The 26,168-nt window shown below is 45.3% G+C and overlaps 1 protein-coding gene and 1 long non-coding RNA gene across 45 annotated transcripts in view; one reads left to right on the plus strand and one right to left on the minus strand.

Moving 5' to 3' along the window:
- Positions 1-26,168, plus strand: part of ANK2 (ankyrin 2) — a 333,329-nt gene that overhangs the window by 150,296 nt on the left and 156,865 nt on the right. For 29 of the 44 annotated variants that reach the window (XM_064149784.1, XM_064149795.1, XM_064149799.1 and 26 more), the window contains exon 1: positions 13,734-14,025. The exons of 14 other annotated variants lie outside the window; for them this stretch is intronic. In XM_064149784.1, coding sequence (XP_064005854.1) covers positions 13,903-14,025 — 123 coding nt within the window. In that variant the 5' untranslated portion in view covers positions 13,734-13,902. Of the gene's footprint in view, positions 1-13,672; positions 14,026-26,168 lie in introns of those variants that run through there. One more of the 44 variants, XM_064149808.1, reaches the window with a different exon arrangement.
- LOC135178701 (uncharacterized) lies at positions 12,145-14,094 on the minus strand. Its single transcript, XR_010303693.1, has 2 exons — positions 13,845-14,094; positions 12,145-13,766 (listed from the first exon to the last, which is right to left on the minus strand). It is a non-coding gene; the product is annotated as an uncharacterized LOC135178701 (long non-coding RNA).

Here is a 26,168-nt window from a genome sequence, read left to right on the forward strand (position 1 = left end):
TATGATCAAACAGATGTTTCAATTTCAAAGAAGATTCTGTGTGTGTGTGCTCTTGGGAGCACCTTGTTCTACACATTGAACTTCCAGAGCTCCAAGCAAGAGCATCCCAGTTTTGACTTTCAGAGGAAGGTCAAGGAAATGGATAAATTACCATACTCTTTATTCATCAGCTTTAATGTTACTGTCTTGGGGAAATGTAAAATTGCTACATATACAGTGGTAGTCAAGGGGGAGCATTTGGTGAAGTCAACTGAAGTTACAGTGAGGCTGCCAATTACATCAGGCATGTCAAATTGCACTTCTGCAAGGATGTGTTGCTTGGTAATGATCTCTGCAATGCATTTTCACATCTCTATAATAACAAAGAGGCTGTTTGGGAAAGTGCTTCAGACAACTTCCTCTTTGTGAAATCTTTATTCCCAAGGCTCCCAAGAAGTCACAAAATGTTTCTCAGAAATTACTCCTTTTTGAAAGACCCTGCCATTAAAGTGCAGGTGATGATTAATCTAGACAGATTGCTGCTATGAATTGGGACCCATTCTCGGTAGTTGTTTGAGCTCTTCATCCTGATCTTCCATGGGAATTAATGGAAGTTGAATCCCTTGAGGAACAAATTCAGGGTAACGTGTGCCTTTCTGTGGGTCAGACACATCTCCTGATTCTGGGAAATGCTTTGTTCCATGTAACTTTCGCTTGCTGGGACCAGTTTCAAAGTAAAAGCCATGCCTCACAGCTACCTTCCTGTATTTAGCTTGAGACACACACTTAGCTCTGCAGATCAGCTTCACTGTGTCTTCACTACAAGCTCAGAAGCAGACCAGCCCCTTCAGTTCAATGTGGATACAGTTCTAGCCTAGCCCTCCTGGGCAGGGTGGTGATAACAACTGCTCAGATCACTTCAGGCTGTCATTATAAGGAAGTCATTTTCTCAGGGCCACAGTTGTGCTTCCCAAGTGCAGTGCTGTTGAGGTGCTGGGAAAGGCCTCTTGGGCCAGAGATCATGCAGATGGGCTCTGGTAAACTTCCCACAGCCAGAACTGGTCTCTTAAACACCTGAATGCTGCAGGAACACTGGCCATTAGAAACAAGGAAGATTCTTGATATAAAAAAACAAAGTAAGTGTGAAAATTACATTTCCCAGTCCTTGAAGTGCCCATAGGTGCTGTGAGTGTGCATGACAGAAGTCATCTCCTCTGCTTTTTGTGCCTAGGAGGAGTTTTTCACTATATGGTCCCATAAACGGGGGCCTGGAAGTTACAAACTGAAAATCCCACGCCAGTTTTAGGAAGGACAAGGGAAAATAAGGCTGGTGTTTTGAAAGGGAGATCTGTCTTACAGGTTTTTTCAGACACAGCAAGACAATAAGCTCCTTGCCCTGTGATTTCTGAGGAATTAGCTGACTCAAAAATGACTGTTTTAAAATCAGTATTGTTTAGAAAAGATATGAAATGCTTTTAAAAGGTTACCTGGCAGCTGCTTACTGAAAAATAAAAGCTATTAATCCAAGAGCAGCAGAATCTCTTGCAGCAAAGCCCTTCAGCAGCAGCTCAGAGGCCTACAGCCTGCTGCTGGGTTTAGTCTTTACTTGCTTTTATCTGGCATGTAGGTAAAACTGTGGCACTTGGTGCCATGGTCTAGCCTTGAGCTCTGTGGTAAAGGGTTGGACTTGATGATCTGTGAGGTCTCTTCCAACCCTGATGATACTGTGAAATCTGTTTTCATTTCTGCTACCTCAGGGGTGTTTGGATCTTCTCAGGTGTTTTCTCTAGAGGTTTTCTAAGGCCACCCAGGATTTAATTGTATCTGGTGATACAGAGAGCATCTTACTTTGTCTTATTTCGGTATCCCCTGTCTGAAAGGGTAGTAAGCCAGTGGAATGGAGGCAGAATCTGTGCAGCAGGAGGTTTTTTCCCTCATGGAGTTAGTCTTTTAGCTCCTCTTTGTAACTGATGTCAGTACATTTTGTCTTGTTTTAAGATGAATTTACAAGTGGAATGTACAGGTTGATTATTTAAACACGGGGGGATTTACAAGTTGATTATTTAAACCCTATCCAGCCATCCTTGGCAAACTATTTTGGAGCTGGTCAGAAGCTTACAATGGGAAAACATGACTGTGGGTGAGGGTTACTTCTGATGTCATAGAATCATAGAATCAACCAGGTTGGAAGAGACCTCCAAGATCATCCAGTCCAACCTAGCACCCAGCCCTGTCCAGTCAACTAGACCATGGCACTAAGTGCCTCATCCAGGCTTTTCTTGAAGACCCCCAGGGACGGTGCCTCCACCACCTCCCTGGGCAGCCCATTCCAATGGGAAATCACTCTCTCTGTGAAGAACTTCTTCCTAATATCCAGCCTAGACCTACCCTGGCACAACTTGAGACTGTGTCCCCTTGTTCCTGACTGGACTAGATGCTGATAGAAACCTGGACGCTTACCGGGGCAGCAATGGTGCATTTTAGCCATCCCAAAATCTTGTGCTTGTCCTGTTGTAATGCTCATGCAACTGTCCTGAAACGTTAACTCTGAAATCCACCCTTGTGGTTCCTTTCATCCTGGCATTCTAGGATTGTGTGTGTATCTCACTGCCTTAGCATCCCTTGACCAGGAGAGGGGGACCATGTGCCATTCCTGTCCCCAGGCACTGAGCTGGCCAAGGGAAGCGGTTTGTGCTTCGCTGGGCTGCACGTTGTCACCAGAAAGAAGCGTTCGCCACAGGAATTCCAGCTGGCCGGTCTGAGCTCTGAAACTTTTCAGCTGGTCCCAGACCTAGGATTTCAGATCACACTGATGACTTGTTTCCAGGGTCTTTCATTTACTGCTGATGAAGTGTTTCATTAGATGTGCGAGGGTTCCTCTTTGGTCTGTACGGCCCTTGCTGCGTCGGAAGAGAGGCTTTCATAGGCGAGCAGGAGGTCGGGGTGGTTAGCTCAGACCAGCACCACATGTTGACCATGCCATGAACTGCTGGGGTCCACCTTGGATCGGAGACGGAAGGGTTGGGCAGCAGTTCTAAAGGCACACAGACCCAGGTGCGAATGGAAGCTAACCGTGTCCCCAGCGGCTCCCGCCTCTGGCGTTTTTGCGTTCCCCATGCTGTTCTACACCCCCTGCTACTCCTCACACCCTCTTGTGGGAAGGCTGCGGGCACCCGTGGCCGGGCAGGAGGCAGCCGGGTGCTCTCCAGGGTGCTCTGGGCGCTCTCCAGGGTGCTCCCCCTCCTTGGGTTCGCTCTGGAGTAAATTCCTTCCATCCTTAATCTGTCCTTGCCAAATAAAGGTGTGCTAAAGGCGCGGTTTGCCTGGCAGCCAGAGTAATTAAGCACACCGTAGGTGATGAAGCTGCTCTATATGCTGGTTTGGACAAACATTGGGACCTTGGAAGTTATTTGGGTGAGGGGAGAGAGACTCTAAAAGCAAAGGCAATGTATTTAATGTATATGTTTGTATGTGGCATTTATATATTTTACAATTACAGTATTTTAATATAAAATAATTTATATATTAATGTCCTTATTATGGTTGTTAATTTGGGGAATGTGAATAAACAGTCTTAGAGCATCCTTAAAATTTTATCCAGTGGGAAAATGTGCTTGAAAGGCATCTTAAATAATACACCTCCTTTTCATAAGCAGTCAGTGAAGCAGTGCACTACCTAACTCTTCTTTCTGTTTTTATTACATCAAACAAGCAGAAGAAAAAGGAAATAGCATTTCTGGCTTTAAAGCAGGTGTGCAGCCTGCTGGAGGCTCTTGCTTCAGGCACATTATTGCTGATGTATTTTAGACATTGTGTAGTTCATTGAGTCAGTCATCAGCAAGTTTGCAGAAAAAAAATCGAGTCAGTCATCAGCAAGTTTGCAGATGACACCAAGCTGGGGGCAGATGTGGCTGGGTTGGAGGGCAGAAGGGCTCTGCAGCAGGACCTTGACCTCCTGGATAGATGGGCAGAGTCCAATGGGATGGCATTCAATAGCTCCAAGTGCAGGGTGCTGCACTTTGGCCACAACAACCCCATGCAGAGATACAGGCTGGGGTCAGAGTGGCTGGAGAGCAGCCAGACAGAGAGGGATCTGGGGGTGCTGATTGATACCCGCCTGAACATGAGCCAGCAGTGTGCCCAGGTGGCCAAGAGAGCCAATGGCATCCTGGCCTGCATCAGGAATGGTGTGGCCAGCAGGAGCAGGGAGGTCATTCTGCCCCTCTGCACACGTTAGACCACACCTTGAGTACTGTGTTCAGTTCTGGGCCCCCCAGTTTAGGAGGGACATTGAGATGCTTGAGCGTGTCCAGAGAAGGGCAACGAGGCTGGTGAGAGGCCTTGAGCACAGCCCTATGAGGAGAGGCTGAGGGAGCTGGGATTGTTTAGCCTGGAGAAGAGGAGGCTCAGGGGAGACCTTATTGCTGTCTACAACTACCTGAGGGGTGGTTTTGGCCAGGAGGAGGTTGCTCTCTTCTCTCAGGTGGCCAGCACCAGAACAAGAGGACACAGCCTCAAGCTACGCCAGGGGAAATTTAGGCTGGAGGTGAGGAGAAAGTTCTTCACTGAGAGAGTCATTGGACACTGGAATGGGCTGCCTGGGGAGGTGGTGGAGTCGCCGTCCCTGGAGCTGTTCAAGGCAAGGTTGGACGTGGCACTTGGTGCCATGGTCTAGCCTTGAGCTCTGTGGTAATAGGTTGGACTTGATGATCTGTGAGGTCTCTTCCAACCTTGATACTGTGATACTGTGTGATAGTGTAGTTAGAATCATTCTTATTATTGGCTTTGTGTATTCGCTTTATTTTTGATCTCCACCATTATGGTCTAAACATCCAGAGTTCAGACTTTGATTGCAGGTGGATAGGTGATATCTAACTATAGCACTAGCCCTGTTGGGATATCGGTGATAGAAATACCATTTGAGACAGCATATAGATAGTAGGCAGAAGTAGATGCATTGCTTGGTCATGCTTTTCTTCCGTACTTTACAAACAGTGAAAGACAATTGATTATTTTGTGGGTCATCTTTAATGTTGGAAGGCTCATTTTGTGGGGCAGACAACAATAATTGTGTAAGTAGCCATCACTCAAGCCTTTGTTTTAATAGCTGTGTCTGTGTAAACTTGTAACTCAAAGTAGATAGGGCCCACTGAAATGTTGAATCCTGTGAGCTGACCCAGCCCTGCCTGAAGTGGAGGCATGGGTTTCCCTGCAACAGCAAGGGTGCTTAAGCAGAGCTGATTAAGTGCAGTATCGAGGTTGCAACTGAAAGGATTTAAAGTGGATGAGATCTGGGTCACACTGGCTTACAGACTTCCAAGTCAGTTTTCCTGTTACATGCTCTTGTCACCCAGGTGCAATTAGTTTTCATCTCTTTATGACTGGTGAAGTTATTTTTATTTACATCACCCTGAAGCACTCAGATTTGATGTAACAAAATTCTACTCCTGGATCAACAAATGTTCCTGTTTAGGTTGCTGTCCTACATATAACACCGTGGTCCAGGCACAGGATTTCAGAGTGTAGGCAATTGTTACAGTGCAGGCGAGTGAGTGGGGTTGAAATAAAGAGCCCTCCTTTTGGCTCTTCTGACAGCTCACTGCAAAGGCTCCTCTGCTCTCTGGTAAAATGACTAGCAGGACTTTTAAATCACAAGTGGTAGCGTTGATCCAGGGACACTAGTGAAATACAAGCAAGTACCTTTCAGCACGTAACTGCTGTCTGGCTTTTTCTCAGGCAATCATCCTTGAGCTTGAAATCTACCCCATCTCTCAGAGCTCATGTAGCTATCTGCCTATAATGCAAATACTCAGAAAAAAAAAAAAAGGTGGAAAAAAGCTTTCTGAGAACAGGCCAGATGATAATGTGGGATGATATTCAAGTAAAAATATTTAAACCACATTGTTTTTATCATAAAAATCAAAAGCTCTAAAGTCTTAGCCTGTCCCTTCAGCTTTCTTGTCTTCCAGCTAGAGAGATACATCTTGAGCCAGCAGTGTGCCCAGGTGGCCAAGAGAGCCAGTGGCATCCTGGCCTGCATCAGGAATGGTGTGGTCAGCAGGAGCAGGGAGGTCATTCTGCCCCTGTACTCTGCACTGGTTAGACCACACCTTGAGTACTGTGTTCAGTTCTGGGCCCCCCAGTTTAGAAGGGACATTGAGATGCTTGAGCGTGTCCAGAGAAGGGCGACGAGGCTGGTGAGAGGCCTTGAGTACAGCCCTACGAGGAGAGGCTGAGGGAGCTGGGGTTGTTTAGCCTGGAGAAGAGGAGGCTCAGGGGTGACCTTATTGCTGTCTACAACTACCTGAGGGGTGGTTGTGGCCAGGAGGAGGTTGCTCTCTTCTCTCAGGTGGCCAGCGCCAGAACGAGAGGACACAGCCTCAGGCTGCGCCAGGGGAGATTTAGGCTCGAGGTGAGGAGAAAGTTCTTCACTGAGAGAGTCATTGGACACTGGAATGGGCTGCCCGGGGAGGTGGTGGAGTCGCCGTCCCTGGGGCTGTTCAAGGCAAGGTTGGACGTGGCACTTGGTGCCATGGTCTAGCCTTGAGCTCTGTGGTAAAGGGTTGGACTTGATGATCTGTGAGGTCTCTTCCAGCCCTGATGATACTGTGATACTGTGGTCACACAGAGGAGGCAGGTAAGCCATTTGGGAATCAGAGGTGGCAGATCTGCAGTGTCTTCAGGATGATCCTGTGGCAGCTCTTTTGCATCAATAGCAGATCAAACCCAAACACAATAATAGAAGACAAAAGGAGGTAGGGCAGGAAGGAAGATGAGAAGGCACATTGCCGTATTAAATGGTTGCGGTTCTGATCCAAAGTCCATTTGAATCAATATCTGCTGTTGCCCTTCATGAGCTGTTGGGTCAGGCCCTGTTTGACTTAGTCAAAATAGAATGTGACGTCAATATTTTCAATCAATAACCAAACCTAAAATAAATGGAGTGAGATTTAGGATGAATGTGACTTAGCTGTTGTCAGAAAACTGCAATGGAGCCACTCTGGCCAGAAATGGCTCTCTAGTTTATTTGGGATTCTTGAGTTGCTGACTGACGCAGCTGGAATGTCTGCACCTCATCTCTGGGATGCTTATTTAGAGCAGAGGCATCAGTCTCTGAAGGGCTTCTCTAAATCCTGTTCTCAGTGTTCAGATGGTTGGTGTGTGCAAAGCATTGCTTTGCCATGGCCCAGCTGGGGCAGTAGCAAAGGAGGACAGCTAAGACTTCAGTGATTTGGGAATGGCAGTTGTTGCATCCTGCTGCCTTTGCTGGCCTGTCAGCAGTAGCCTGTGACAGTGGTACTTGGAATGCCAGAACTCTGCCTTCATACATTGTGGATGCTGGAAATTCAGAAGGGTTCAGAGGGAGACTGAACAAGTTCATGGAAAACAGTCTGTGGGGATAGCTGCAGCAATGGATATGTCTAGCACAGATGTCCATCAGTCTGAAATCTCCAGAAGCTGGGAGAGTGCTGGAAAGTATCACCTGTGTTTGCCCTCTTCTGCCCTTAGCTAGGCATCTGATTTTTGGGGTTTTTTTTTGGCTGCTGTTAGAAGCAGAACACTTTGCTGTCATCCCACAGCAATTGCTCTTATGTTCTTCTGAACACACACAGAACCATCCTAGCTGTTTCTTCAGCTGCAAAACATGTAGTAGATGAACATCTTGAGTACCTCTTTCAAGATGAGGGTAGCTAAACAGTATCTTTTTTTTTCTGGCATAATTATTAATTACATTTGAAGCTTGTCTATGTTGAACTGAACACTCTCAAGACAGAAAGCCCCTGGGCAAGGGACAGTATGGGATTGCAATTATTACTGTGTCATCTGCAATATGTTCTTAGCACTGACCATTAAACCTGTCAGTGCTGAGAGTTATACCCAGGTGCTAGAAGAGAAGAGAAAGTCATTAAGACTGGTCCGATTTATGCCTGTTAACATAAATGCCATAACTTGCTTTTTATTTTCTTCTTCTCCACTGCCTCTTCTCAATTAATAAAATAGATGTAATCAAGGTACAGAAAAAAGCCAAGACATAGTTTTTATAGATCATCTTTTCAGTATTAGTTCAGTGACACTAATTTCCAGCCTAGAACATTGTGTTCACAGATTGAGGAACATGAGAGAGGGTTTTTTTTAAACCTTAATATTTTTTCCTTTGAGTAAACTGTACAATGAAACCTACAGAGTATGGCTGTGTAATTGCTAACTCCCTTCCTGGGTTATTCTACCTTTAGAATTAGGAGAGTTGCTGCTGGGTGTGGGTAATAAATACGAGTGTGGATTAAAGAAGTGAGACAGAAGGCAATTTCTAAAGGCAATGTGTTAGCTTTGTGCTTCCCACAAGAAGTATTTTTTTTTCTCCTGGGAATATGTAATTCTGTAGATATTGAAGTGGCTGAATGTGTTAACAAGCACAACCCATCTGAATTGTGTAGGGTCTTGCATCTGGGAAAGAACAACCCCATGAACCAGTAGTGGTTGGGGACTGACCTGTTGGAGAGCAGCACAGTGAAGGGGAACCTGGGAGTCTCGGCGGATGGAAGGATGCCCATGAGCCAGCAATGTGCCTTTGTGGCCAAGAAGGCCAATGGCATCCTGGGTGTATTAGAAGAGGGGTGGTTAGCAGGTCAAGAGAGGTTCTCTTCCCCCTCTGCTCTGGTGAGGACACATCTGGAATATTGTGTCCAGTTCTGGGCCCCTCACTTCAAGAAGGACCTCAGGAAACTGCTTGGAAGAATCCATCACAGAGCCACAATGGTGCTGAAGGGAGTAGAACATCCGCCTGCTGAGGAAAGGCTGAGGCTCTTCAGACTGGAGCAGAGTAGCCAAAGGGGTAACCTCAACCTCATTCATGTTGATAAATATGTGCAGTGCAGTGTCAGGAGGATGGAGGCACGCTAGCCTCCAGTGCTAGGAGAAGGTGCAACAGGTGCAAACTGGAGCAGAGGAGGTTGCAGGGGAAAAAGGAAAAACCTTGTCACTGTGAGGGCGCTGGAGCCCTGGAGCAGGGTGCCCAGAGAGGTTGTGGAGTCTCCTTCCCTGGAGACAACCCATCTGGATAAGTCCCTGTGTGACCTACTCTAGGTGACCTTGCTCTGACAAGAGGGTTGGACTGGATGATCTTTTGAGGTCCATTTTGACCCCTAATGTTCTGTGACTCTGAATTGTCAAGCTGCTCTGGCACTCACAAATAGTTTTGCCTCTATCAAAAATATTCTACCATCTCCATTACCCACCCCTCAGAGGAAGCATTTCCTGACCAGAATGACAAAGTTGTCTACCTCTGACTTTTAACCCGTCTAGAGTAACAACAGAGTGAGGTTGATATCTGTGCTTGTGGGTGGAGGTGAGCTAACCCTGCAAGTCAGTGCTTTCTGACAGCTGTGAGTGGAGATGCCCAAGCATGGTTTAAAGTGTCCTTCCTTTCAGCAAGGAGGAGAAGTTTAAATCACTGCACAGCCTGTAAGGACAGAGATAGTGGTTGTTGTATGGTTGCAAAATAACACATACATACTATGCCTTGCTTTGGAGAGAGCCTAATTCCCCTGCAGCACTGGGATCTGCCTTCTCCAGAAGGATCTTGCACAATGCCAGACAGAAAGTTGAACTGCCCATTTTTCACCCCTACCAAACTTGCCTGGGACAGTCTTTCTCTCTTTTTAGCTGTTTGAATGCAATTTTGTTTCCAGCCAATATCCTGACTATGCTGGCATCTTAGAATTAGGGTCAAGAGTCTCCATTCTGTCTTTGAGACAGGCTTTTCCCGCTTCATCTCTGTCTCCCTTTTTTCATAACTCGAGGAGATGCTGAGAGCAGATTTGAGTCATGCTTTTTTTGGCTCTATTTGCAAGCTTGGTTTTAACTTCACTTTTGCACTGCCTGTGTGATTCATGTGGAGAGAAGTTCATTTTTATGAGATGGACTGTTGTTAGTGGCTGTGCTTCAAGGGAGATAATCACTTGTTTACATCTCCTCCTCTTGTACTCATTTACTGGTGATTTTTATCCAGTAGGTTTCTATAGACAGAAAATGCTGATTTGCTCAGGAAATCAGGTCTCTCTACCTGAGAGCTGACTGTTAGAACCAAGTGCTGGTAATAGCTGTGGCTGATAAAGCGCTGCAGCGCAGGACCTTATTGTCTCACCTGGCGGGTTAGGTGACACCAACCAAACCTGGAGACTGTGCAATTAGATCAGGTCTGGAAAGTGCCAATTTATGTCAATTTGTGAACCAGGCAGGTAGAAGCTGGAACCCAAATTAAGCACCCACACATCTAACAAGTGATAAGATGAGAGTAAATGGCCTCAGGTTTCACCAGGGGAAGTTTAGATTGGATAAGAGAAGAAACTTCTTCACTGAAAGAGTTCTCAAACAATGGAACAGGCTCCCCAGGGAGGTGGTTGAATTACTGTCCTTAGAGGTGTCTGAAGATGCTGAGATGCAGTGCTGAAGTGCAGTGCTGTATTAATTCTAGTGAAAGACGCTCACCAGAATTGGTAGAGTTAGAGAATGGTTGGACTCCATGATCTTAATGGTCTTTTCCAACCAAAATATTTCTGTGATTCTCTCTCAAGGGAAGGTTAGTCACTTGAACCCTGATCACAACTCATACAGGACATGGTACAGATTGAAGTCTAGAAGCTTTATTATCCCAAAGGGGAATTTGTCTAATCTCACAATAAATGTATTTCTGCCTTCAGAGCTAATGATGGCAAATGCTTTTCAGAGAAAGCCCACCCTTTTTCTGGTGCTCTGATCTTCCTCTGGTGGTGTACATCTGCCCACTCTCCCACTCCCCTCCTACACACCGTTTGCAGCAGCAGCACCCTTGAGTCTGGTGTTTCTTTTGCAGCAGCCTCACGATACGTTGTCTATGTTTGGGGGGAAGTTGCTCAGTCTCCATCTTAAAAATGTAATCCTCACGCTGATGTCTGCAGAGGAATTTCTTTTTGTGAAGATCTGCATAGGCAGGGCAATGACAAACCATTTTCTACTTCCATTAGGAAAATCTTTCTCTTTTAGAATGCTTCTTTCCTGCAGGGACATTAGCTGTGTCAAGTACTAAGTGACACGTATTTTATGTTCTTCTCCCCAGACTGGAGATGTTCTTTCATTGAAAGTGAAGTGTCTTATTTTTTTAGTTATTATTTAAAAAATCAAATCTATTCTTTTATTCACATGATGATGAAAGAGTTTTATGTCTCTTTGAGGTTAGGGGGAAAATGTTTATGGGACATAATAGTGATCTCATAGCACAGATCTGAATTTCGTTTCCAGTGATCTTCTAAAGAATGTTTGCTGTTTCATTTTGTCTTCCTTGGCACCAGTTGTTCAAGTTAAGTGTCTGATTTTCTTTCCCTCTCATATAGCATGGGTTACAAAGTACATCCAGTCTCTTTCAACTTTGTCCAGATGTAAACTTTTAGATGAGTTTTCTGAAAGAATTACTATTTGAGAATGATCCGATGATCCTGCATGTATCAATCAGCAAAAGATGACAAATTGTTTAACAACCACAATTCCTATAAACCCTCCTGTGTATCAAACCCTCTTGTGTGCACTACGTGTCAGAATCGAAGCATTTAGTGGCTTAAGGAGATCTTGAACCAGGATTTTTAAGTGTGGTGACCTGTGATTTGATCTTATTTTCAAATTTCCTCCTTAAGATCCCACAAAATGGTCAGGAAGATGAAGAATTTCCACTGTCTCAGGGAAGCAGAGTTCTAGATTCCCAGCTGTTCATTTCTGATTAACAAGCGATGCTACCTGTGTGGTTTGTACGACATTAATAAGGTAGGGCCAGCTACAATCCTATTAAAGAATCAAATTTTCTGCTTGATTTTATCCCTTTAACTGCCTGTACCTGTCTCACTTCGTTGGTGGCTGTTGCTGCAGCTACTGCTTATGCTGTAGCCATCAGTTTTGTGTAGCCTACTTTCTCACAAATAGGAGGAACTGCAGGAAAATCAGCCTGTATGTTCAGAGGAGCCTGGAAGAGGATTGGCTAGCACTCTACCCTGCTTCTTCTGATGTCTTCTTCCACCACAGAAACACAGTTTTGACTGAATGCCACAGATTGCTGGCTCAGACACGACACAGATACCAGTTTTAAAGATGCCTTTATAGTGCTTTGTAGTATACCTATACAAGTACTTGGCGAAAATCTCAAAGTGAAATCATGGAGTAAAAGCACAAGCCCTCAGTAATGGCCATAAAAAGTGGTCTTGGTCTGTGTGAACTGGAGACAACCAAGTTCTGTTGGGATAAAAATAATGTGAGGTCAGGATTAGTCCTGGCCACATGAAGAGCTCATGGATCTTCTGTTACTGATTTCGGGGTGCTGTGCTGTAGTGAAAGCTGTGGTGCTGTGTTACCTGAAAGCCAGGGTGCTTGGATTTAGTGGCCATTCAGTCTGGAGTCAAGCAGTATGCTGTGGAGGGAAATTTGGCTAAGAGAATTGTTTCCCTGGTGTGATCTCTAGTGCTGCTGTCGCTGAGCTCCCACATCCCTGCTTCTCCATGGTGGCTGAGCCAGGGATGCAAACATCTCTGCTGCATCAGAACGTCACACTCTTCCTCTCCCTCAGGACCTGCCTGGCAGAGGCCTAATCCATGGTGTTGAAAGATGTTGAAATGTGATCAGCCGCCTGCCAGGGACTAATGCAAAGGCTCTTTGTGCCTACAGGTGCCCTCTTTTGATGAATAAATGCTTGCCATTAATTGTGATAACAGTTACCCAGGGAGGCGGGAGAAGAGCTTTGATATGCTAGTTTTAGGAGGGGTATAAGCAATGAAGGAATGACAGACCCATCTGTTTCTGATATTAGCACTATAAATTAATGCCCCAAACCCAAATGATATCTGAGCGGAGAGGAGAAGGGGGAGTCTAATTAACAGCGTGTTGTCTCTGTCTTTCTTGGTCTCTATTGGTGCAGAGCTATAATTACCCTCCACCTTCAACACAGGGCTTCATAAGTTGTCTTAGGCAGCGTCTGAAGGCAGTTTTTTGGCAGGGAATGCTAATGAGCAGCACACGCAGGGGTATTATTTTTACCTCGGTGGAGCAGGGCAGGCTAAGCTCGGACTACGCAGGCAGTGTGTTCCCCTCGCTGCGTCCCCTCCTCGCTGCCTTTGGTTCGCTGCTTCCCGCAGCCCTCCCGATGCAGCCTCACGTGGCTGCATAAAGGCACAATGAGGGCTCGGCTGTTGCAAAGCGGTTTCCAGGCGGCTCCCCGTGCTGCCCGCAGGTGAGCAGCTTGAGCCCAGCAGTTTCTGCTTCCCTGTTCTCCGGCTCAGCAAAGAAGGTGAGGAGGGAGAGAAGAGCGGGCGAGCGTACGCCGAGCTTCCAGCCCAGGCGGGCGCAGCAGCAAGTCAGTAAGTCAGACTGCACCATTTTCTTCTCACCCTGCATCAGGACGATGTGAAAAGCTGAAGGGAGCTGCCCCCTCCCCCTCCCGCCGGGGATGCTGAAGTGGAGCCTTCCTCCCAGTCAGAAGACGCAGCCTCTCTGGAGGAATCCCCGAAGACCTCTCCACTTTGGTGATGTGTGTTTAAAGGCCGATTTTTCTTTATTATCTTTTCCACTCCCCTGCTAAGTCTGAAGCTCATCTTCACTGGCAGCCGCAGCCAAGCTGAAGCGGTTTCAGGCTGCTAGCAGATATTTGCTGCTCTCTGGTCGTGTGTGCCTGGCTGCCAGCACTTCCCACAGTGCCTGCGTGGACGTGGCTTATGCTCCCGAGCAATGGGTGCTGCAGTGGCTGGAGCAGAGCTGTGACCTTTTCTGGGGTGCTGGAGGAGGAGGAAGAGTGGATTACATCGTGAAGTTCTGGCTCGCAGCCAGTGCCCTTGCGGGAAAAAATAAATCACCTGGATATCCTCGTGTGGTGGAACCAGCTCCCTTGGAGCTGGTGGCTTCCTCTCCACCATGGCTCACGCAGCCGCTTCCATTAAAAAAGTTCGAGAGTCTGAACTCGAAGAGAGGGAGAGGAACCTCGAGAAGGAGAGGAAAAGGCAGCGGAAAATCTCTAGGGCCGATCGGAAACGCAAGGTATGAGGAGAAACCCAGCCCCCTTCTCCCTTTCTCCCTGCTCTCTCTCTGCAGCACTTCACAGGTGTTCATCCTCTTCATTTTCCTAACCTTTTATGTCCTATTTCCCATTTGCATCCTTTCTCATCCTCTCCGAGCCCTGCTGTGGGCTGAGCCCGGTTGCAGGGAGATTAAAGTGCTGCCAGTCATGGCAGTCCACAGCCGCCCAGGGACCATCCAAATAAAGCAAGCCATGGGCATACCAGTATCGCCGCCTTCCCTTCATCCCCAGAAGGGATGGAGATGGGTGTCGCCGGTCAGGAGCAAAGCATTGCAAGAAGTTGTCAGGGAGGGAGGTGGCTGTGTTGGTGCTTTACAGCACGAAGGTGCATCATTTCTCTACTTCAGAGCAGTATTTTCTCCCCATTGCCCGTTTTTTGCTCGCAGTTGCCCCATCACCAGCAACGTTAAATGCTGCATGTGAGACCTGTGGTGGTGCTGGGTGTATCAGCTGGGGGTTGTGCAGGGAGGTGTCAGCAGCTGATGCTGGGCTGGCAGCCGTGACTCACTGTACAGACACTGCACACTGCAGGTGGATTTTTCTAGCCAGGGCCTGAACACAAGTCTGCAGTCTGTTGGGTTTCTGCGTCTGCTGCTGGAGGCAATCGCTGATTGTGCTAAGGCATATCTGTGTAGACAGTTCATGTTTTGGGGAGGTTTCTCTTAATTTATAATTAACTGTTGTTTTTTGTTCTGTGGCAGAAGTGGGGAATGGCACCTCTGATTGCCTTGGGGACAAAAATAAAACCAATAATAACTAAAAAATCAGTCGAGGTGATTTAATTGCCAGCTGACTTTATACTTTCCAAGGACAATACACAACAGTGGAGAAAATGTCAAAAGCCCTGAAGCTTCTGTGAAGGCTGTCTTTAGGACTCTGTTAGATTGGGAGTGCCTGTGCTAATGGTTCCTCCTTGCAGTTGGTTTTCTCTCATCTCTGGAATCTCCAGATTGTGGTATGCATTAACTCCTTCACTGTCACCATGTTTTGATCCAGTCTTTACAAATTACTTCTGGAAGGGATAATAAATCTTTTTATTTCTTTTCTTCTACATTGCCTGTAAACACAGATCTTTCTGTGAAAAGGAAAATGATAGAATCCAGCAATGTGAGGCTTGAATTTACAGGTCCTTCTGGTGAATCTCTAGGATCCAGAAGCCATCTGCTCTCTTGGCATACCTGGGAATGTTGCATTCACTTCACATTCAATCATGGATTTTCATCTTCTGAACTGTGTGACTTAAATAAAATCACCAAGGCTGCTTGGTAGCTTTGGGACTTGGGGTTATGCTCTCTCTGACTTTAGAAGTCTCTCTTCGCCGAGTTCATTCGGTTGCATGAGGATTCTCTGTCCCAACAGGAATGTCATTTCCAGTGCATGCAGTGCAGGGCTGCTGGGGGCAGATTGTGATTACTCTCCTAATCCCCTAAATGGGACACTGCAGCAGAAGGTAGTTTTTGTGATTGCATTTTCGATTGTGGAGTTCTCTGCAGAACAGCCTTTTAAAAACGTGTTTCATGTCTGGGGCTCCTTGCTGGAGGGTCGTCTTTCTTGTTTGCCCAGCACCCATCTCAGTTGTTTCATGACAGTGTGTGTTGTTTTCCCTGATTTTCATGTATCCTCTTGCATCCCCGTGTGTGATTCAGATGTGTATTCTGCTTTAATTAAAGCTGGACAGAATTAATGCTGCCCCTTCTGCCATCCCTTTACCCAGAGCACTGCATATCCTTGACTGCGAGTAGACAGGCTCAGGCTGCATCCCTGTTAGTAATCATGAGTGGTGATGCAGGCTCCTAATCTGCTTTTCAGCTCTGGGAAACACCCATAGGCTTTGCTTAGGAAACATGGAGAACACCTTAACGTTGTGTTTCCTCCTTTTTAATATTCAGCCACAGCCCTCACTCCTCTGTGCCTTTGACTGCGGCTGTACCTTGCTGTTACATAAACAAGTGCCTGGCTGCACCCTAAACTTGCCTTCAGACAGGGCTGGGTGTGGGCTGGACTGAGCTGGGCATCCTCCCTCTCCCCGCTTCTGCAGGAGACATACGGCAGCACCGGTCTGACTTTGTTTATGTTTGTGTGTGTACCTGCTCATAGTGTGGAGCAGGTTAGATACAGGACACACACATTTTATCTGTGTTACATGCAGGATTTGCATTTATTCATCAATTCCAGTGAGACAGAGGTGTTTGTGAGATATGGCACTTAAATTGCTAAGATAATACAAGTTGTTCTGCTGTGAAATGGCTGGACTTGATCTTAAAGGCCAGAAGGATTCTGATTCTATGAAATGTGACTGCCTCCCAGCAGGTGCAGATCCCTCTCAGTTGTTGACTTCCTAGGAAGGTGGAGGCTGGGAATACAGTCTTAGTGAACACTGTGTGATTGTGCTTAAACTCCTTAAATTCCTTTGGGGTATATGGTCCCAGCTTTGTGATTTATTTAAAAGCTGTTGCATCAAGAGTGAGTGGATTTTGAGGACAACAGAGATCCATTTTGTTGTAGCAACTACAGTGAGAGGGGGGACATGCTAATGCAAGGTGTCATGAGCTGTCTTCTCAAGCCCTCCTTTGGATCTATGCCATATATCATTACGTGCTGTGTGTACAGAGAGCTGGTTTGGCCTTGGGATGGAGCTTTTCCTCTGACCCTGGAACATCCTGATTATGCAAAAGAGGATAATGAAGGACTATGACTTCAGCTCTTCCACTCTGCCCACATGTTGGGCATCTGTTAGCACCATCCTGTGCTTCTCTTAGCTTTCTGAGGTGCTGCAGGGTGTGGGATTTTGGTGGCTTTGCTGCTTCTCTGGAGTATTTTGCTTAATGATGTTTTGCAAGGTGATCATCATCTGTCTTGATAGCAGCATTGCAGACCATTCTGTGCTTCTCGAGTGTGTTGGGTGAACCAGAATGTTCTTAAATGTCATCATGTCTACTGCTTGATATAGCTCTGGACAATAACAACTCCCTGGCCATTAGCAGAGCTGGGAAAAGGGCCAGCATCAGCAGCATTTGTGCTCAGATGATGTCTTTGCAGTCCTTAGACATTTGTAGTTTTCAAAGGTAAACAGAAGTAGTCCACAACTGGAAAAAGGTGTTTGCAGGCCAAAGGGAGATTCCAAGACCCTTTTCTGCATTCTTTCTCTGAGACTGACCTGACTGACTTCTAAAACCAGAGGCCAAGAGTTCTGCTGATCTTGCTATCAGACAGGACACATTTACCTTTATGCACACAATCTTTCCTTGCAGTGATGCAGATACACATGTGGAAACAAAGCCCCCTGTGGTCTGAACAGTTGTGTAGAAACTCCAATGCAGCAGGATCATTGAAAGCCAAGTACTAACACAGGAGGTCAGCAGCTTAAAACAGGGAGATTTTATTGACATTTGGGCATGACTAATTCCAGTACAGCTAAATCCAGGATAGTTAAGGCCCAGCCTCCCTGTGTCTTTTGACACAGCTGACTGTGGCTCAGCTTTTGTAGACTGAGGAAAGGGAAGTGGTGCAGTTAGGTGATGGTCACTCACTGAGTCAGCAGCAAAGCTGAAATTGCAGCCTGGGGATCCAGCTTCCTAGCCCCTGGCAATGTGTAACACATGCTTGCTTTTCCCTGTCTAATGTATTTTGCAAAGAAGATAGGGCCTCCTGTCTTTACATGTGACAAGTGTTTAAAAGATAGTAGAAAATCCACAAAAAATAAAACCCCAACCTGAAAAAGTTGTTAGGGAAGACTGATTCTTAAATTTCTTTTTTTGATGGTAAACTGATGCCTGTTACCCTTAATTGTGAGGACAGAGTTAGATCTCTGGGCTCTACTAGCAGCAAAGGGATATTTAGTATTTAAATACACAGTTTAAAAAAGAGAAGTTTTTAAAGTTTTTGTACCTTTTTAAGGGTTAGCTTCGTGAGTTCAATATCTTTCAGTGTGGAATGTCCCACAGCATCTTGACTATTCACTGCTGCTCACCAAAAGAGTTTGGGAAACAATTGCAGCTAGGTGAATTTTGTCCTTCACGTAACACCCTCAGAACTGTCAGAATTCACACAAGCTGTGACTGTTGGGCAGTATCTGCACAAAGACAAGGATAGAAGGAGAAAGAGCTGCTGGAGCTGCTGCCATCAGCAGAATTCAGGTGTGTAGGGGGAAGAGTCAGTGCTCAGTAAATGGCTTCCGTTGTGTGGCTGCAGAAGACAAGGACTGTTTTTTCTTTGCTTTCCTCCAGCAGCAGACCTTTGTTGCATTACCATCTCCTTTTTTTCAAGCTGAATATCAGGAAGAAACCTCTTGTTACAAAATTTACAAAGCAAAGGATGTTATGTTTATCTGGGAACTGGGGGGAAAACCCCATTGGGAATTTCAACATACCTTCAGGATGGGAAGTGGGTGTTCATCATCTGCTACACAGGCTCTAGGCTGAGACTAGTAGCCACAAAGTTCATCCCTTTGGAAAGGAGCAAAGCTTCAGTGGGGAAGGGAGGACATGATGACTGCTTGGGAATGCTGGAAAAGGGTGTCCCAAGGGGGAAGTCATGTGGAAGTCTAGTTCATCACTAATGGTTCTTGGATACCAGTGTTTCAACTGGTGTGAATGTGCTGCAGGGCTGGTGTAGCTTGTACTGGTTTGACAAGAGAGAGGAAGCCTCTCACCACTTTACCTCTATATACTTGAGGCTTTCAAGGTTTCTTGCAGCTTTAACCTACTGTTTTTTTTGCTGCAGCACTGAACATGTCTCATCTGTTCCTTTGTGCTCATGGTGTGTTTGTTGCCTTGGCAAAGATCTTTGTGATTCACTAGGATTTCTAGATGCTTCAAATGCCTCTTCAGCCATGGGAAAAAAACCCTCTTTTTGGTGTTTTGTAACTGAGTGTTTGTGTAGGTGGTGCCTATTCCTGATGCCCTTTGAGCACTTTAGTACCTCAAGCCTCTCTTTCCATTATGTAGCTATTTCTTGGCATGAAATTAGTACCCTGCTGTTGGCTTCCTTGTAAAATGGAGCTTCTCCTGTTGACACTGCGTTTCAGAGTAGATTGGTGTTTGCTGTTTCAGTCTCTCAGTGTCCTGTCTGAGGGGTGACAGGCATATGACTGCAATACTGCTGAAGCTGGCTCAGTTGTGCAGGCACTCTCGTGGTGTTTAATGTGCATGAGCTGTTCAAGGTGTCTTTCTCAGAGCAGTTAGCTACTAAGCTCTCTCTGGGTTTAGTCTAACAGAGGTAACCTGAGTGGGGCTCTGAAAGGAAGGCTGGTTAAGCTCTGCTCACCTTTCTGCAGGTGCAGAATGTTACCGTGGTGCCATTATTTCTCTCAGAGACTTTGGTACTGCTTGCCATAGTTAAACTGGGCACAAATACTCAGACTTCTGAAACAAAGCAAGCCAGAGGCTGTACTAAAGAGCAATGATCTCCAGATCCCTCACTTCTGATGGGAGAGAAGTGATCTCCACTTTGCTTTCCTTTATATTGCTATCTGACTTTACCATGAGTTATAGGTGGCTTTAAAATTTAATCACCTGGGTGATTTTTGAAAGACAAGTTTTATTTAATGTTAATAAGTCATATGTAGGCAGTATTTCTAAGCACAAATCACTTTGGTGTCTTGGGTAAATAAGGCTCTTCACAGCTTTAAATTGAATTGACTCCACCAATTGACTCTGTAAATCTATCAAGAATGAATCCTTCCTATCAGGAGACACAAGTGATTAAAAAAAATCAGGGCACTTACACACTGAAGGAAATTACCCCTGGCAAAGTTCAGTTTTGGTTTCGCTTACTTCTCATAAAATGTCTCGTTATGTCCTTCAAACTGGTGACATTTGCTGTGCCACTGGAAGAATTACTACATTGTGCTTGGGCAGGTTTGTGGTAAGCAATTAAAACAAAAATAGTTCAAAGGGACATTTTCCAAATGGAGCTCAAGAGCTAGAAAGTAATGTAGATGTCAGATGTTAAACTGTGACACGTCAAGCTCCTAGGAGTTTGGCTTGTGTGGTTTAGTCCCTCAGGCTTTTCTGTTGAACTCCTGGGGAAAGTTTGGCACCTGAAGTGACAGTGGCATGGGAGCTTTGAGAGCTCGTACCTTAATGGCTGCATCTGGAGCTGTGCCCTGGGGTACACAGTTGCCAGTATATAGCACATCCAGAGTGTGGAAGCAAGGAGTATATCCCCAAGCAGTACAGTGGATTTGTTGCCATTCAGGCAATGATTCTTTCCTTGGGATGGTGGGAAAGATGGGGACCTGGAAGGACAGCCTGGGCTGCAGCTGCCCTGTGACAGAATTTGTTTTCCAGCCTTTTCTTTGCAACACTCCCGTTAATGTTGCTTCAGAATCTAACCTCATGTGGGTTTATAAGTATGTATTTCTTGTTCAGCTGTCTATCTGAATTTCTTCCTGCTCACTCCATGTTGTGAAGTTGGAAAGAAACACTTGATGTGCAATGTCTGATATTTAACTCCTGCGTAATGACTTTAAAGTGGTTTTAAAGCTACTTTAGTGTTAAGGGCTTTTAAGTGAGTTACAAGGAGGTGACTTCAAGTCCAAAAGACAAATTTAGGAAATGATCTTCCTTAGTCATAGTAAAGCCTCTGTGAAGAACAAAACTAAGCTCTGGTGAGGCCACACCTCAAGTATTGTGTTCAGTTTGGGGCACCTCATTACAAGAAGGATGTGGAGGTGCTGGAGCGAGTGCAGAGGAGGGCAGTGAAGCTGGAAGGTAAATCTTATGAATAATGACTGAGGGAGCTGGGGGCTGTGTAGTTTGAAGAAGAGGAGGCTGAGGGGAGAGCTCATCCTTGTCTACAGCTACCTGAAAGGACATTGTGAAGAGGCTGCTGCTGTCTCTTCTCACGGGTAAATAGTGATAGAACAAGAGGGAATAGCCTCAAGCCACGACTGGGTGGGTGTAGTCCGGTGGGAGTTGGTCTCTTCTGCCAGGCAACCAGCAACAGAAGAAGGGGACACAGTCTCAAGTTGTGCCGGGGGAAGTATAGGCTGGATGCTAGGAGGAAGTTGTTGTCAGAGAGAGTGATTGGCATTGGAATGGGCTGCCCAGGGAGGTGGTGGAGTTGCTGTCCCTGGAGGTGTTGAAGCAAAGCCTGGCTGAGGCACTTAGTGCCATGGTCTGGTTGATTGGCTAGGGCTGGGTGCTAGGTTGGCCTGGATGCTCTTGGAGGTCTCTTCCAACCTGGTTGATTCTATGATTCTATGTGTGGGTTTAGAATGGACATCAGGAAACATTTTTTCACAGCAAGAGTGGTCAGGTGTTGGAATGGGCTGCCCAGGGAGGTGGATGAGTCACTAAGCCTGGATGTGTTTAAAAGTAGTTTAGATGTGGTACTTGAGAATATGGTTTAAGGGTGAGCTTTGTAGAGTAGGGATAGTGGCTGGACTTGATGATCCTGAGAGTCTTTCCCAACCTGAATCTTTCTGTGATTCTGTGGAAGCATGGAGCTGCTATCAGTAATTAAAGCTTTTGTTGAACAATGTAGCAGAAAATTTTCCCATTAAAACATTTTTCCATCCTCACTTCCAGTCAAGTTACAGACCATGTCCCAAAGTAGGGACCCATATTTGTCTTTATACAGGAAAAAATCTGATGTCAGAGGGAGTTGTCAGTTGTAGGTCAACAGTATCAGCCCTGTAGCAGTTTTTGAAGTATGATCTCTTACGCCTTTGATCTCCTCTTGTCCAAATGAAATGGTGTGTAAGTTCCTGAAGCTTTTAATTTTCAAAAGGTTTTCTGCCTTTTTGTGAACTTGGCCAGCAGCTTTATCCAAACTTAATATTTTTTTTCCTCCCTCAGAATTGTGACAAAATACTACAGCTGATAGCAGGGGGAATGTCCGTACTTTCTTGACTTGGCTCTCTGCCCTCACAAAATACCTTGTGTGGGAATTTTTGGAAATGCAAGTCTTACTTGAGGATCTTTTTAAAATATTTCCTCTTCCTGGCCTTGATTCCAAGCAATTGCTTTTGTGGACCTTGGTCTGTGGAATCGTCCAGGTGTAAGCAGAAGTAGATATTTCACACTATCACACAATTATATGCAGTGGTAGAGCGTATAATATGAACTCCTGGAATCTGACAAATGCCATTAGTTGAATTCCAGATGGTCCCCAGAGTTGGGATTCTACCAGGTGATAGCAGGTTGGCACTGCTCAAGGGCTGTCTTGGTAATTATTTATTAAAGTCCCATGTATTGTACATAGATTTAGTGTTCTGCTGATAGGGATTGCTTCAAACCGTGTTAAGACTCATTCCTGTACTAAGACCTTCTACATACAGATCAATACAGATTAACTGCTGGCTGTCTTTTGACAGGTGACTGAAAACAAAGGCTGCAATTAAAAAAAAACAAGTCTGCAATTACCATTTCTTTGTGCTACTGAATAATTTAGCTTTGGAACCTCCTCAGAACAAGAGGTGTTTATTAGCTGCCTAGGACTTTGGAAAAGAGACAGGTTTAGGGGGCTGAGCCTCGCTAGGTTTTGGAGTACACAGCTGGGGATGCTGCTGTTTAAGGTCAGCTTTTCATCCTCTAGCAAAATTCCCACCATAGGTGGAGGAGGATGCCGTTGTTGACTCTCTTATTCTCTCTTCACCAGAAAGGGAATAAAGAACCAAGGAAAGGGAAGTAACATTAGATTTTTCCTGTGCACTGGAAAAGTCCATTGAGACTGATTATCTACAGAAGAGATGATGGTGGCATCAGGTCATAAAAAACTGTCAGTGTTTCATATGTAGAACATATGAATGTGAAGCTGTTACTGCCTGTGACCTGAGGAAGGCTGTGGAAAGATTTCTTTCTGATAATCTAGATCTGCATTCTTTTTACTTCTACATGTAAACTAAAGCCAGTCTTGAGAGCCAGTGCTTACCCAAAATGGCTGTAGCTATTTCCCCAGGCTGACAGGAAATGATTTCAGCCTATAGAGCCGTAATTCCAAGCCTTTTTAGGGTGTTTTAGGTTTAATAATTTAAGCTTATTTTAAATTATTTACTGTTTCTGGCTTGTGCTGTGCCAGGATGTCTAACGGAGACATGTCACTGCTCAAAACCACTGAAGCTGACAAGGCAACAGGAGACTTGAGCAGATACAAGCTGGTTAGTGCCTCACTGCTCAGGCCATGATTTAGTCAGGACCTTGTTGAGCCTTCTTACTCCCCTACTTCATTTTTTTTTTACAGCATCACTGCAGCAGTAAGGATAGAGATTAAATGCACCAGATTCATAGTATTGTCACAAGAAGAGACAGTACTTAAGATGCACTAAAGAGCAGAATTTCATCCCCCTGTCAGCTAGTGGGCAATAACTGTGCTCAGCAAATACTTTCCATTTTTGCTGATGAAATGTGGTGCTGGACATCAGAGCTGCCAGGAGTAAAAAGAATTGTTGCTGTCACCCTCATTTCCAGGCCAGGCAGAGTTAAGTCAGGCAGCAGCGTAGGTTCTCTCTGCTTCAGCCACTGTGCAGGGTCTCCACAGATTTAGTGTGGGTTTAATTAGTTTGGTCACTGTCAGAAGGAGGTTAGTGAAATAGGACTGTTGACCTGTCTCATAGAATCAACCAGGTTGGAAGAGACTTCCAAGCTCATCCAGCCCAACCTAGCACCCAGCCCTATCCAGTCAACTAGACCATGGCACTGAGTGCCTCATCCAGGCTTTTCTTGAGCACCTCCAGGGACGGTGACTCCTCCACCTCCCTGGGCAGCCCATTCCAATGGCAAATCACTCTCTCTGGGAAGAACTTCCTCCTAACGTCCAGCCTGTACTTCAGTCTTGCACCAAATGAAAAAAAAAAACCCAGACCAACAAACACACACATAAAAGAAACAGTAGTTTCCCACATATCTCTTTTTATGTTGCTCATGGAAAACATTATGGATAGATGCATTCTGAAAGTGTTTTGGTAGGATGATGTGGCTGCAGGAGAAATTCAGTAAAATATAAACCACTGGTGGGAGCTTTGCTTCAAGCTGCTGTGTACGAAGCAGTGATTACAGAATGATTTTGCAAAATGGCATTTGTTGGAGACAGAAAAACAGTTAATTAGATATAAAAAAAAAAAAAACCCACCAAGTTGTTGTGACTGGCCAGTGGTGATAACAACTGATGTGTAGAGCAGCAAAATTTGTTCTGAAGTAATGCATGAAGACTCCATAGCAACTGGATCAAATCTGGGCTCTCCTATAAAAGCTGCTGCTGTATGTTGTGTGAAGCCAGCCTTCATCCACTGCCACCCTCGCTGTCTGTGCTGCCCAGCATGATTGCCTTTGGCACACGGCTGCCCAGCAAATGACCACTGCATCAGCATTCTTTGGAGGATGACAAAAAATTCCCTGAATCATATTTTCCTTCCTTTTCTTGATTCTTACAAGGGCAACACAAAGCTTGCAGCATGTTCTGAAAGGCAGCTAAACCACTCGCTCAACTGCTGCTTGGGTAATGATTTATTTACTAACTTCTCTTTCCTTGGATGTGGGCAGTAGCACTGTGTGCTTTAATAGAGCTGTTTTCCTGAAGCCCTACTTGGAATTAGCCTGGTGAATGACGAGGCCTTGAGAAAGGTTTCCCAAACAAGTAGAATGAGAAATAATTAATAGCTTGCACGGAGCTAGCTCTGCATTGCAGCAGGAGTTCTCCAGGCTGAAGGAAGTACGTGCTTGGCCACCTTCCCTGGATTTCTAAGGAACCCTACCCCTAAACCTTGGTTTCCTATTTTGTTATCCTCCCTGTGCCTGAGGTGTGGCACTGCTGATAGAAATGCAGTTACAGAAGGAGTGCAGATGATAGGATACAGGGATTTGCAGAGCCGAGGTGCCAGCATGACTGATGCAGGGCTGCAGGCTCCTGTGGAGCTCTGAGTTACACCCAGGATTTGGCCCTGCAGCATCTGGTTTGAACTGTTGGTACAGTGCTCTGACCGTGTTTGCTCTTAGCAGAGCTTGATAACTTCATTAAAGTGGGGGAAAGGAAGGAAATTCTCCAAGGGCTGCTTAGAAGGAACCAAGATATGGCTTCTGCTTGGGAGTTTGGAGGTACCAGAAAAGGATGATGCACTTCAGTGTTCTGTTTATTCCTATTTAGCCCTGCTATAAGTCACCTGGATGGGTTTAGCAGTATATATTCCTTGGTTTTGAACAATAAACCATCATTCCTTTGTAGCTTCTACAGCACAGTTTTACTAACAATCATTGTTCCAGAAACCTGGAATACAGGAGGCTGGATTTGATACTATTTTAAGGGATCAAACCAACTATAATACACAAACTTCATGTCACAGAAATGAAACACTGGAGAGGAACCAGCCTTCCTCTGGAGAAGGTTTTTGAAGTGGACAAGGATAATTCAGATAGGGAATTGTAATTAAAGGTTGTAAAAGGACACTTGGCTTTATAACCATAGTGAGTATAATCCTAACTTATTAAAATCCCTGGAATATTTGCTAACGATTTCGAGAGATTGAGGATTTTTTTCCAGCACATTTCAATCAGGAGATAATTCACCTCATATTACATAACCATCTTAGCTTCAAATGGAATTTGTGGACATTTGGTCACTTTCTGTAATGTAGCTCTGTGAAAGAGAGATTATTTGTGGTGGAAAATAATGTTAAGCAAACATACTTTGAGGACCAAAATGTTCTTTAGATAAGACTGATGTTCTGTGACCTGTCCTGCTCAAATCACTGAGGTGTTGGCATGAGGAGAGCTTTGGTATTTGGACTGATAAATTTCATAAGGTACAAAAGATAATGATTAAAATAACTAGAGAGGCAGAAAGAGCTTGAAAATCACAAATGGAATTGGAGAGGAATTTTCAAAGGCAGAGGGATAAAATGAAGGCATTTTTTTCCCAGCACCAGGAACTCACAATGTTCGTGTGCCATCAGAGGCGCTGCCTTTTGAAGAACCAGTGTGCTTGCTTCAGTCTTGCCAAGGAGCTAGGGAGCTTTTAACCCATTTGACCAGAAATTCTAAATATTTGTCTCTGTTTTTACTTTTGAAAGTAATTTCCAGTACTTAAGATCCTTCCAGTCAATGGTCCTTTATGGTTGCTTAGGTAACCCTCAATTCAAGAAAGATGTTGAGGTGCTGGAAGGTGT

This window comes from Pogoniulus pusillus, chromosome 10 (assembly GCF_015220805.1).
Source record: "Pogoniulus pusillus isolate bPogPus1 chromosome 10, bPogPus1.pri, whole genome shotgun sequence".
Classification (NCBI taxonomy): Eukaryota; Metazoa; Chordata; class Aves; order Piciformes; family Lybiidae; genus Pogoniulus; species Pogoniulus pusillus.